Genomic DNA, 13802 nt, shown 5'->3' with positions numbered 1-13802 from the left:
CGGTGGGTTGGGAGCAGTGGCCGGAGCACCTCCCGGATCCCTCGGTCATGAGGAGGGGATCCAAACACACCTTCTGTATGGTCTTGTCCCTCTGGTCTTATCGACGTTGCTTAATGTATTACTTAAGACAGATAAAAAACTCTGTTCACAGTTCCCTGGTTTTGTTGGTTTTTTTGTTTGTTTTTTAAAAAAACAGTTCTTGCTGCTTGAGCTAAAGCTTTATTTGCTTACTTTGTGTAACTTTCTTGCCTCCACCCCTTCCATGCTTAATTTTCAGCAAAAGCAGCTTGTTTTCAGACATGGTGGGACAAGAAGAAAAAAAACCCATGTTAATAAAAGAACTTTCTCCCTTCACTGCCCTGTGAAGGTCTTGCGTGCATTCCCCAGTCTTTCAAAACTGTCTGATATTACAGAGGAAGCAGCTGCCAAGCTGGCATTTCCTAATTTCTAAGTGAGTAGTTTCAATAAGATACATTTCCGTAAGGTAAATATATAGATAATAATTCATTTGTTTCTGTGTTTTGTTTCAGCTTCTGGACCACTTATTGAAGCAGTATTAATGTAATAACAAGAATATTTATTTCTATATTTTTTGTATAATACTGTTAAATAATTGGTCTGATAGCTTCTCAAAGACTTGGATAACCTCATTGCCAGCTTCTTTTGAGAGCTGATGGGGCTTTGGACTTCTGTCACTTATGATACTGAGTTCTTCGGAGCTGAACATTGAGGAAAAAATGTTGGTGTTGAAGTCCAGTCTGACACTGACAGTGTTTAGATCAGGTACAGTTGTAGTTGTACAGATATAGCATTATTTCAGAATTAATGCGTTAAACGTAAGCTTTACCAGTGCAGCTCTTTGGATTTTGGTCTTAAACATGTCCTCTCTTTCTTGAAGAAAGAAACATGTTCTCTCTTTCTTTGGCTGATTTCAGCTAAAGCTATTCATAGTGTTCAGTACACAACTTCATAATATTTTTACTTTATAGGGGAAGAAGTTCTTGAGCAGACTTGTTTTTGAAATAGAAATAAAACTACATCATAAAGCCAAACATGAAGATGGCACCTTTATTGCTCAGGCAGAATATGAAAAAATAGATATTGGAGAAGAAATGGCCAAAGCAGGGTTTGCTGAAAAATGCAGATCTCCGGGAAACACTAAAAATGTGGAAGAGAAAAGTAGGCATCATGTAAAATCACCATCCAAACATAAAAACTTCAGGTCCAGCATGGGCAAACAGGTCTGATGACATACCATATGGCACCCCAAGAGCACACTTTCACCAAGTAGCTGCCAACTCAAGGAATTGGAATTTTAGTGGAAACCGTATGTTTGCACCAGAGTAAGGCAGTGGGATGTCACAGGAAAGTTTGTATGAGGAATTTGGTTAGTTTAGTTGCTGTGATGTGGGTGTATCATAGATGGAGGGGGAAGTGAGTATCTAAAATACCAAGTTAAATTTCTGTCTTTCCCAGCATCAAGTAATACTGGCACTCAGTGGAAGAGAAGTATATGTGAGTGTCTGTGTGTATGTGCATGCTGTTGTGGGAGTTACGCCATTAATCTATGGAATACTGCTTGTTAGTGTTGTTGCTGGTGGTTGAGTAGCTTGTTCTTCTAGAGACAGACTGTCCTTATGTCTCTTAATGCAAGATTTTGAAAAAGAAGGATGGGTTAGCAGCTAAGTGAGCAGAGGAATTGAATCTGGAAAGGCTAGTTGGAAGCAAAGATTGTAGGACATCAGATCTCTAGCAGATTGTGCAGGGATAGGCAATGCAACAATACTCATTTTAGCATCCGTGTAGTTTTCATAGACTTGCCCTTGAGACTCTTTTATAGCTATCCCCTATTTATTTATTTCTCTTAAAAATTCACTGGATGCAAATGTGGAATGTAGAAGTACACTTACTTAACAGGACAGACATATTTTGGCATTTTATTTGTATAGGAATGTAAGAATGTGTGCTTATAATAAGTCAGCAATCTCAGTTTGAAGTAAGCTTTAGGGGATAACAGTGTGTCTGCAACTTGCAATTACATTGACAAGAGGTGGTGGTAAGTTGGCAGTGACAGTTGTTGTCAGAAATCTTTTTAAAGAGACTTATCCTACAGTTGCAAGGATTGCCATGGCAACAGGCTGCTGAGAAACGTGTTTATGGGTGGGAAAGATGGTATTTGGCATTCAGAAAATTGAGATGGTGTAAAAAGTAATGTTTTCAAAAAACCCCAGCTTGTGTAGAATTTGCTAATGTTCCATAATTTGAGCTTCAGGAACATTTTAATGAATCACCTGAGGGCACACCATTCCATGTACCAGCATGGTTGGTGTCCAAATCTGTTTTACAATTAGATTGTTGAGGCAGGTCTTTGCTGTTTCACAAATACTTTTTTGAAAAGTCCAAATTTGTAGTGAAGTGCCTCATCTGTAAATACTTTGATACTCCGATTTGCTCTGTTTTCTGGATTGTAGATATGGTCTGAACCCAATTTTTAAGAAGACTTTTGTGTACAGCCCTTCCTTATGCTCAGAGCCATCCTGAGCAGGCTGAGCAGCTGGCAGCCAGCAGCTTCTCTCTTCCACTACTGGGTGTACTGGTGGTGTTCTAACTTTCTGCACATCCCAGGCATTTGTGAGGTGGTATGCCTGGTAGCCAGAGCCATGCAGGTAAGGGTGAAGTTGATGTAGGGTTTAGTGAAGCTTTGGTACTGTATGGTACTGTCTCAGTACTCTGAGGCAGATGTCTTCACATCACTCCTCATTTAGGATATAGATCCAATCCCCTAAGCTTAAAGCGCTTCAGCTTATTTGGTATATAGAAGATTTGTATTACAATGGACTTTTCTGAGCCTGCCGTGTGGTCTCGTAACACAAGCTGATGGGAAAGCTTGGCAAAAGTAAGATGCCGTAAGAAGCTGCCCAGAGATAATGTTCTCAGAAGGGAGAATGTAAATCTCTTGCAGACGCAGAAAGAACTATAAGTGAAGGTTCAGCAGCTGGAACATGAACTTGAGGTATGTGAAAATGCAGACACTGCATTTTCCCTCCATGTGTTTCTGACAATGCCTCTGTCCTACGGTTTCATTGTACTGCAGTTCAGCTGTGCACTGCTATTTGGAATAGAGAAGAATTAAACTAGTTAAGTGAAAACTTGTCTTGCTCTGGTACAAATTGTTGATGTCAGTGTGTGCTGGCATACATTTTGCATTCCAGGTTGGACCATGGCTCCCCTTAGTGTATGCCATACTTGATGCAGCTCCTGGTTTGGATGTAGGTGTGAAGTTTGAACATGGAGTTTTCCACTTGTTGATTAAAAATGTACTTTGTATATAAGGATGTCATCCTTGCTTTTTTTATTTGATCACTGAGAAGGAAAACCAGCTTTCTGTGTGTTGGGCTGAAAATTCCTAAGCATCACAGAGTCATCACAGCTGTGAAATTTTAGAACTGGTTAAAAATTGTTCTTTCCTTAATTGCTGCTTAATAGAAAAAGTGCTTATGTTTCTTTCCAGGCCAAATTCCTAGCACTATGTGAGAAGCACAGCACTTGGTAATAGTTACTGATAAGATTAAAAATTATTTTAATGGTTTTAAATGTGATAAATAGCAGTAATAAGAAGACATATGGAGGTGCAGAATCCTGCATCTGGGAAGGAACAACCCCAGCTGGGGTACCGGCTGGGGGTTGAACTGCTGAAGAGCAGTTCTGTAGAGAGAGACCTGCGAGTCCTGATTGATAATAAGCTAAATATGAGCCAGCAATGTGCCCTCATGGCCAAGAAGGCCAATGGCATCCTGGGATGCATCAAGAAGAGTGTGGCCAGCAGGTCAAGGGAGGTTCTGCTCCCCGTCTACTCTGCTCTGGTGAGGTCTCATCTGGAGTCCTGTGTCCAGTTCTGGGCTCCTCAGCTCAAGAGGGACAGGGAAGTGCTGGAGAGAGTCCAGCGCAGGGCCATGAAGATGATCAGGGGACTGGCACATCTTTCATATGAGGAAAGGCTGCAGGAACTGGGGCTGTTTAGTCTGGAGAAGAGGAGCCTGAGGGGAGATCTTATTAACATTTACAAATATCTAAAGGGTTGGTGTCAGGAGGTTGGGACATCCCTTTTTTTTATAGTAGCTAGCAACAGGACAAGGGGTAATGGGATGAAGCTGGAACACAAAAAGTTCTACTTAAATATAAGAAAAAACTATTTCACTGTTCAGGTGAGGGAGCCCTGGCACAGGCTGCCCAGAGGGGTTGTGGAGGCTCCTTCCTCGGAGGTCTTCAAGACCCACTTGGATATATTCCTGTGTGACCTGATCTAGGTGGACCTGCTTCTGCAGGTGGGTTGGACTAGATGATCTGTAAAAGTCCCTTCCAACCCCTACCATTCTGTGATTCTATGAAAGGATGTTGTGTTTACATGAATTCAGAAAAAAGAGTTCTTATCTCTACAGATAAAGAAGGAAAACCTGCCATTGTGTAAATCTCTTTGACACCCAAAAAGCTGAACTTGCACACAGATGTTTCCTTTTTTCTTCTTGTGGAATAAAACTAGTTGAAACAGCTTTACTACTCAGTGTCCTCTATCTAGAACACCTGTGTTTCTACATATACTAACCTATCATTGCACAGATTCTCCATGCACTGAAGACAAAAACTTTGTGCACTTCTGTGCAAACTAAAATAACTAGCAAATATGTGCCTGCAGTGGAGAAAGAAATACTTAAATGCAAGGGATTTCTTATGTATAGTCTGTTGGTTTTTTTAATCGCTGTTTTTTAATGAATTTTAATTAGTATTTTGTATAGGACTTGATTTTTCTGAACTAATGGGTAGGAATTTTTCAGCAAGGGAGGCAAAAATACTATGTTGTTTTAAGACTTGCTAGCTGATGGGGAACAATTGAAGATAGAAAGTTGAAAACATCCTACTGATATGGGAGGAAGAAAGCAAACCATTAGCCCTTAAAAAGCTATTAAATTAAGTCATTCTGATTGGTTTCTATGCCTTTCAAGGCATTTTTATAGTGTTTTGAACAGGACCAGCTCTGTGTGTGTGTATGTGCATGTTTATCTCCAGTTTTCAAAAGTCTAAATTGTGGTTTGCATGTTAGTAACTCTGTCTGACTGTTATGATTGTTGATTTATCTTTACTTCTTTCTGTTGAAACACTGCTCCAAAAATGATAAATAATTAAGAGAGAGAAGGAGGCATCCAGGAAAACTACAGAAGGTTCTGAGGAAATCCTACATACTCACATTGGAACAAAAAAGAGAAGTCTGGCTGCTAACATGCAGGCATTGAAAAAAACTAGGTTTGTTTTTAGGGTTTTTTTCCCCCTAAACTAACACTATTTATCATTTGCCTGCTTGACTCTTGAAGTCATGCATGCTTTTTTGTTTCCCAATAGTTTTGGTTTGTTACTTTTCTAACAAAAAATGTAGTGTTGTATACAGAGGGCAGTATTTCCCAAAAGCAAGGCTGAAACCTGTGGTTTTTTTGGAAGCTCACATTAGAATTTGCATTATTTGCTTCTCAATGTTTATCACATGATTTCATTTCACTTCTCCTTTCCCATAGCTGTTGCTGGAAGTTTCAATTTCATCTTCAGTGAAGATGGTAATTAGTAAATGCAGCTAGTAGTAAGTAACTAGGTAATCAGAGTTGCCTGTGTGTCTGTATTGCTGTGGGAGGGGTATCTCTTTGAGTAACCCATGTTACTCTTAGAGTTTTAGATGGAGGGACAAAACTGCGGTGGGAAGAAGACTTGAAATGACCATCAATTCCTTTAAGAAGGAATATAGATATATATATAGAGATAGATAGATAGAGAGAGGTGTATATATAGGTTCGTGTAAGATGAGTGAAAAAAAATCGAAAATGAAACTCAAGGGAAGAAATAGGACAAAAGGGAAATTAAGAGCAGGAGAGAATTTTTGTTTACAGTCTTATCAGTGCTGGGGTATAACAAATATAGCCTTGGTCCTTCCTCAAAAAAAAAAAGAGAGATAATGGCTAAATGAGAGAAATTGTTGCTACTGTGTTTTGAAACTAGCTTATTAACATGGTAGGTGTTGTCTCAAAATTCCTATGTTCACATGGTCTGAGTAGTATTGATTTTTAAACTGCTTTAGTTCTGGAAAAAAAGTCCTAGTAAAGTGTTGTTTACTTCTTGGAACTTAGGCACTCAATTAAGAACAGTTGTTTTGGTGAGCAACTGTCCCAAGCCATAAAAGTGGTTACAGAAGGATGCATTGCTGTTCTGTGCTCCTTGGAAAAATTACAGAAGATTTGGACAGAATATGACTTGGTTCAAGAGAAGATTCCTTTATGCAGAAATGTGGTAGGTTGGATTTTTTTTGTTTATTTTCTTCTCAAGAGCTATAATTTAACAGCTATTGACAGAGTATTTTAGTTTTATAAGTGCAGCTGCATAGCTTGAGCACAACATGGAAACCTCTGTCTTTTTGCTAGGTCTTATGCCACAACTGATGTATTTGTGAAGTGTTAGTTTTTTTTGTGTTAAACCTAGACTTTTTGACACCTGTGTTTGGTTGTTTGTTCTTTTTTTTTTTAAAAAGAAATATAAGGAAATCAGAACATGATGACTGAAAGGTTTCTGTTCTGTAGTAGTTAGAAACCGCTTCATCTGTGCGGGTGCAGCCTTGTCCTCAAAACCTTTTGTTACAGCTACATGCTGCTATTTTGTGTATATGTAGGGGAAAGCTGCCATCTAGTGCAACTTCTCTGCAAGCACAGATGTGAAGCAGCCCTCCCGGCGCCGCGGCCATGGCTGTGTCGTTAAGGACGGCTTTGTGCTGCTTGACGCTGCCTCTGGAGGCGGCCGGTGGCCCGCCTCGTGCTAGGGCAGGGAAGGGCTGGCAGCGTTACGCCCGGGACAATGGCAGCAAATGCCTTGTGACACTTTTCAAGTATGATCTAAAATATTTTAAACTCGTTTGCTTAAGAAGTATTGCTGAATTTAACAGCTTGTGAAATGGGCCAGAAAATAACGAGCCATGAGGAGAACCTATGTAAGTTGTATTTCTTTTTCTTTGTGCAGGGAAAGTGTTAAAACATCCTTAGCACGGCATACATTTGATTGCTGTAGGTGAAAATAAAATCTTTGGTTTACTAAATCTCAGCCAAACGTTTAAACTTGACAATACTAGAGAGGAGTGTTAATAAGCACATGGCAGGTATTGTAGTTGTTGCATCTTGTATAGGGGGAGTGGTGTGTTGAAGAGTAGCAAGGTTGAGAGGTACCCAGGAGCGAGGGCTGCTTAGGGATACACTCACACAAGCTTTCCCCGAGTGAATTCCTGATTCCATTTGAAATAGTAGCAGTTTCTGTTTGTTTTTTTTTTTTTCCTTTGGTAGATTACATGGAATGGTTGACATCAAATAGACCCACAAGTCTTGTTGAACAGCAGGAGAGAATTAAATCAAAGCCTTTTTTGGAACACAGATGTGGATCCAGTGATCTGCCTGGGGTGTCTCAAAGTGTTTATTCAATAGAGGAGATGGTTGCTTCCATGTCATTCAGGTGGCAGCATGTGCCAGGCATTTTTGGTTTTTTTGAGAGTTGCCAGCTTCAGCAAGCATCATTACTTTTCAATGTGAAACATCATGAAAAGAGGTTTAATTCTTGAAGAGTGTTTTAGGTTTTTCTGATGAGACTAATTTGTTGCAATATGTTAGACAATCTGGATACTGTCACACTTTTCAGTTGTGAATGGACAATGATGAAGTCATGTCTGCATGATGTGTTGTAGTGCATCACAGCCAAAATATTTGAAATACTGCTGAAATGAGCTTACAGCACTATGCTGCTTCTGGTTGCTCCACTTGTGTTTGTGGAGTCCCCTCTTTTGTGTTGGCAAGGTGTGGCATCACATGTGGCTTAAACTTGGTTTATTCAGAAGTCAGCAACACTCCCCTGGTGTCTAAACTAAGGTGTCATGTAATCTTCTGGCTTTGAAGAGTATACTGTTGTTATAAAAAAAATTCCTGCTATCTGAAGAGAGGATATTGTCATGGTAGTGTCACAAATACTTGAAAATGGAGAAAATTAAGAAGACAGGAGTTCTAGATGGCTGGTGTCCCCCAGGGTACTGAAAAGTGTGTGCAGGTGGGAATGTGTGTGGAAATGTAGAGCTTCTTGATGAGTTAATTTGGATTTCAAGATGAATTGATAGCAGCTAGAAGTAGGACATTGCAAGGAATTTCTCTGAAGAATTTTGAAGACTTTGGTAGGTGAAAGGTGCAGAAACAGAGTTCTGGTGGCATCATGCTAGTGCTACAGTTACCCCAAAAGGTTGTCCTGTTTAATGCCCAGTGTAGTGACTTGTTTTCATTTTCCCCGAGAACTGTTTTGATTTTTAAAGGTCTATTTTATGTGCCATAACATGCTACAGAATCTTGTCTGCAGTATTTTCAAATACTAGGATTGTCCACTCAGTAAAAGGGTATGCTTGTTACTCTGCCTGTCGTCCCTACTTAAATTCTACTGACTAGAGACAGGCTAGCAAGTATTTTTGATAGTGCAACTGGGTATATTGATGTCACTAACTTTGTGTCCTGCTCAGTTAAAATGAGTTATATGTAAATCCATTATATTGGAAGCCCTGTGAATTTAAACACATGGATGGAGTAGTTGGCTTTTAAACTATAGCAGACTGTTCAATGCAGTTTGCTTAATCGATTATCCTAGCTGTCAGAATGGGTTTTACTAAGTTAATTCTTGTTGTTCAGTTGCCTAAGCAATGAATAGGAGGTTATTTAACCTCTCTGGAGTGCTGATGCCCTCTCTCACCATCACAAGCCTCATTTGTAAGCTCTTGGGAGTGAACATTTTCTTTCACTTTGAGAGAAACCTAATGCATCTTAAATATCACTGGTGTGAGTAAACCCAATAAAGTTTGAGTGCAAAGTAAATGGCATTATTTCAGTTTTCATTGTCTATGCTTTCTTAGTTGGTTTATGCTGGTTTGACTGGGTGGATACTGTCACAGAAATGAAGATGGGCAACTGAAGCATTTGTTCTTAATAAGGTATTTGTGTAACGTGTTTTGGAAACATTAAGAAGATCTGTGTTAAGAAGAGCAGTGATCTGCCCCTCCTGGCCATACTGGGTATGATGTCTTAGGTGTGATATAGCCCTGTAGCTAGTTCAGCTCAGCTCTCCTGGCCAAGTGCCCTCCCAGTAGAGAGAAGCAGAAACAGCCTTGATACTGTGCAAGCCTGCTCAGCAATAACCAGACATCCCTGTGTTATCATTAGTTTCTTCAGCATAAACCCAAAATGCACGTCTGTAGCAGCTACTAGGAAGAAAACTAACTCTATCCCAGCTGAAATCAGGACAATTCCCCTTTCTGAGTTTTTTTTTTTCCTTTTCCTTGGCTAGGGAAGGGAACACATATCAGGTTGGTGTGTTATAGCTACTTGAGTCACTTAACTTTTTTTTTGAGATGGATGTAGGAGGGAATAGCAGGTCTGTAAAGCTGTGATATACTTTCATACTTCTTTTGGCCACATTGGGTTAAATCACGAAAAATGTGGTTTTAAGTAACTTGCTTCACCTGTTTTGAAAGATTTGGTTTTGGTGAGTCTCTAAGATACCTTGTCTCTTACGAATTTGGGATTTGTCTCATTAGCACAACTAATCCTGCCAGCTATCCAAGCGAAACGTGATTTTTGTTTCTAGAAAATGATTCTTTAATAATTATGTCACTGCAGATAATCAGCAGGGAGTTGACAGGCCACCTGTCTTTACTGCTAGAAGGCAAGGAAAGAAATGGTAAAATGTTTTTTTTTATTCTAGTGTATACTTCTCAAGCAAAGAATCTCTTGCAATCTGACTTTGTAAATGTAATTTGGCATGTATGGAAGCGTGAATAATCCAGATTCTAATTTCTGTAATAAAATGTCCTAGTTGTTTCCAATTTTAAGTTTACAGTGGCAATTAGGACTCCCACTGTTATCAATAGTCATGCAGCAGCTGTTTCTTGACTTATTTGATAATGTAGTTGTAACTTTATGCTGTGAAGGATGCTGTATTTGTTGAAGGTGGTCATGCCATATGAGTAGAGGTTAAAAACAGAGGTTGCTTTTTCACTCATTCCTAGTCAGATGTTTATTGTGCTAATGATACTTTGCAGGGATTAAAGCTGCTTTGTGTCGCTTTCCATATTGTGTGTGTGGAGTTTGGGTGCGAGTTGCTGACTTGATTTTCCTTCTGCATAAGATGAAAGAGATGACCTGATTACCAAGAGAGATGAGATGCTGCAGAACTTGTATTCAGTAGTGGAAGAATTAATCTTTGAAGTGGATCTACTACCCCTCTCTGAGCACTCAAGAACTTTACAGGTAAGGAGATTGTTTTTATCAGTTTTGATTCTGAAGGAACACTCTCCACAGGTTCTTTGTTTAGATGTTTTATAGTTGGAGACCCCAACAGTAGCAAATGAAGCTTTAGATAACACTTCTGAGATAAGGGTAAGTCTGACCCTTTTTGATCACCAGCAACACTAGGAACCTGGTCTCACAGAGGTTTTGTTTATAGACGCAAATGATTATCTAGTTTCTGGGTTGGAGCTGCAGATCTTCTCTTGTAATACGTTGTTTGGTGACTTAACAAGACTTTCACTTCAAAGCACAGAATATTTAGTAGAAGATAGATATTAATGAGAGAAATTAAGACGTCAATGCAGTTATCCTGTAAATTGTGCAGTGGGTTTTGTGGTTGTGTTATACACTTTTCTAGCCCTTTTTGTTGAGGTGGCTGTGTAGTTTGGACTGGCATTGCAAAACGTAAAATGTTTGAAGCTTTTTTGTTAAAGCGAGAGTTAAACATTAGAAGCACATGTTTATATCAAGACTCACTGTTTCTCCCAGCCAACCCAACAACAGAAAGTGGGGAAGTAGGCTGTGTGGACACAGGAAGAATGTTTGATGTGAACTTTGACAATAGAAACATGAAGCTGGTGTTTCTGGCCTTTGCTATCAGAAAGAATTTCTTTTCTACTTTTAAAATTTAGAAATATTGCTTGCTTTTATTTTGACTGTGCAAGTGTGTGTGGAGAGGTGAAAAAGGTCAGCAATAGTTTGACAGCTTGTCTGTAATGATTGGAGAGACTAATTTGTCCATTTTTGTATGAGAATGGGTTCTTAAAAAAAACCCCATGATGATTACAGGCTGCACGTGAGTTTGTGTAAGATTGGAGCAGCATTAATTGAAGTATTCCAATTTTCATGGAGTTACTTTGTTTCCAATGTAATTATTTTCCAGTGCCATTAAAAAAAAAAGTATTGATATGCTTATTTTTGAGTTCAAGTCTGATTTGTAACTGATGTCTAATTAGAAAAGATACTGGATGGGTAGGATTTCATGGCATTGTCACTGGAGGGCCTGTGCACACCCTGCTCCTTCAGAGAGAGGAAAGTTGTAGTGTGGTATATGGAGTTTTTCTGTTTTGTGGTTTGGTATTGTTTTTTTTGGTGTGTGTTTAAAGGTTATGCCATGCTGATCCACTGGGTGGTAGGCGTAAAACATCTTCTAGATGCACTGTAGTGAAATTTTAATAGATCTAATAGTACTGAAATGCTGCTAGATGTGTTAAGTTGGGCTTTAACTTAGCTGTGTTGATGATCCTTGCTTGTATTAGGATATAGAAGATCAAAATAGTTTTCCCAAGTAGGGAAACAGAAATAAATTTTTACCTAATATCAATGAGAACCTTGGTTGCAGTTTTCTAGAGCTGAAGAAGAGGCCACGTTGTGCTGTCCTAGAGAAATTAATACTTTTCCCAATATCTCTCAGAAGAACTGGAACTTGGAAGCTAAGGGCCTTCTCACTAAGGCTGTGTATTGCAAACCTCTGTTCCTTTTTACACATCTCTTCTGAGTTATGTTTTATACCTTGTAGTGAGAACTGTTGTTGGCCTGAACTACAAAGTCAAACAGCTTCAGCCACAACTGAGTCCAACTGACAAGGATCGAAGTAAACAGTTACTGAGCTCCATGCTTTCCAAATGATACAGTTACTCTTCTGGTGTGACCAATGCTGTTTTTTGTAAAAAAGGTGTGATGCTGGCTATGAACCTGTTACTGAGCACTTTTGTCCACTCTATTACCCATTTTAGGCTGCTCTTAAGCAGGCAGGTTTTTTTTTCACCCTTACTCAGACTGTTCTGTTTAAACCTGGCTTCTACCTTACTGTGCCCTTTTCTATGCAAGTGTGTCCTGGTGTACTAACTTTGAACTGTTCATAGAGAAATGTGAAAAGAATATCTTGTGTGCTCAAGTTATTTTATATAGCCTCCAAATAATTTAGCATAAACTTCCTTCTTGTGTTTATTTATAGACAAGCATATTTGTATAATGCTTATGTCATTTGGCTCAGTTAGAAATTGCTGTTTTAAACAATCTATTGTACTGAATGAATGCTGCTGTTGTAGCAGCTATTGTTATGAAAGTGGTCTTATAATTTTTATAAAATACTGTTTGCTGATACAGTGTGGTTTGGGTTTTCTTGGATTTTTTTTGTGTATGTGTGTCACTATTTGGTTAGTTACAGTGTGAGGAAATTGAACAAAGTTGGTCAAACTAACTTCTTCATCTCCATGGTACCCACAGTCTTCAGCAAGTGAAGGCCATTGCTGTGGCTTTCTGGCCTGTAGAGGTAGTGCCAGTCTTTTAAAGTTGATTGCTCATACAGTCTCTGCATTTTAAGTGTCTAAATGGCTCCTTACTTTTAAGTTCTGTCACATTGCTTTTTCCGTGGCATGGGCTGTTGAGTGCAAAGAGGTGCAAAGATGAAAACTTCTCTCAAGAGGAGAGAGGTGGGTTTAGTGTTTTCTTCATCTATGTGACCAAGGTGGTGTTTGAGAAGAACTGTGATGTTTAACTCAGATATTCTGAGATCTGAGAAAAGGAAAAAAGTTAAATGCTGTATGTAAGCAAACTGTCGGTAACCCTTCTCAGGGTTTCCTTGGTCAGCTTGTTGGGAATGATGGATTTTGAAAGCTGGAGGATGCTATGTATTACAAAAGCACACGTCTGTCCAGTTAAATCCTACTGCTGAGTAACAATGTTCTCTTTTGAACCCCAGCAAATTCCCTGAAAACACCAATATAGCTCTCAAGTATTTTTCATTATGGGACTTTCTACGCTGGATGCTTTCTGTCAGGATATTGTCTCCACTGGTAATTGGCTGATCCATTCCTTCCTGACCCAGTATCTGTTTCAGGTCTTTTCACAGAATGCTTTTGTTTTTTTTTTAGAGAGGGATTTCTGTTTGCCCTGTGCTTTAGCTCCAATGCCTTTCCCTTATGTGTAGCACTTCAGTTTCTTTCTGACAACGGAGGTGGACCCTGTGCTTCATATACTTGCAGAATACTTGGCCTTTACATGGAAATAGAAGTTTCCAGACTCTGAAACTTGTTTCAGGGAGCCTTCAAGTGTTGGACACATAGCTAATTGCTGTTGTCTCTAGGAATCAGTGTGATGATGACACATTAGAAGAGACTTGACTAGTGACTTTAGAAGGGAGAGTTCAATCCAGAAGCATTCCTTGGGTGTCTGACTGCTGGCATTGTTTCTTAGTACAAGTTCACCTTGTTTTATGAATCTGAGCAGTACTATGAGGAGCATTATACTTTGAGCCTCATTTTGCAATTTTTCCTGATAAATGTGAATTTGAAGTCCAGTTCACAGGACAGAAGAAACTAGAATACAAATGACTTCTTATGAGCTATTAATCTTTTTGGGGTATCTTTTCTTTCTATATTTTGAAGCGGAAAATCAGACCCTGATCTC

The 13802-nt window shown here is 39.2% G+C and overlaps 1 protein-coding gene across 1 annotated transcript in view; it reads left to right on the top strand.

Annotated features, from left to right (window-relative positions):
- The window catches only part of STK31 (serine/threonine kinase 31), a 29750-nt gene that overhangs the window by 4148 nt on the left and 11800 nt on the right, over nt 1–13802 (top strand). Inside the window, 6 exon segments of the mRNA XM_061997398.1 lie at nt 990–1171; nt 1173–1343; nt 2887–3013; nt 5183–5298; nt 6168–6331; nt 10231–10373. Coding sequence (XP_061853382.1) covers nt 990–1171; nt 1173–1343; nt 2887–3013; nt 5183–5298; nt 6168–6331; nt 10231–10373 — 903 coding nt within the window.

The sequence above is a fragment of the Colius striatus genome, chromosome 5 (genome assembly GCF_028858725.1).
Source record: "Colius striatus isolate bColStr4 chromosome 5, bColStr4.1.hap1, whole genome shotgun sequence".
NCBI lineage: Eukaryota > Metazoa > Chordata > Aves > Coliiformes > Coliidae > Colius > Colius striatus.
This window is presented reverse-complemented; position numbering and strand designations above follow the sequence as displayed.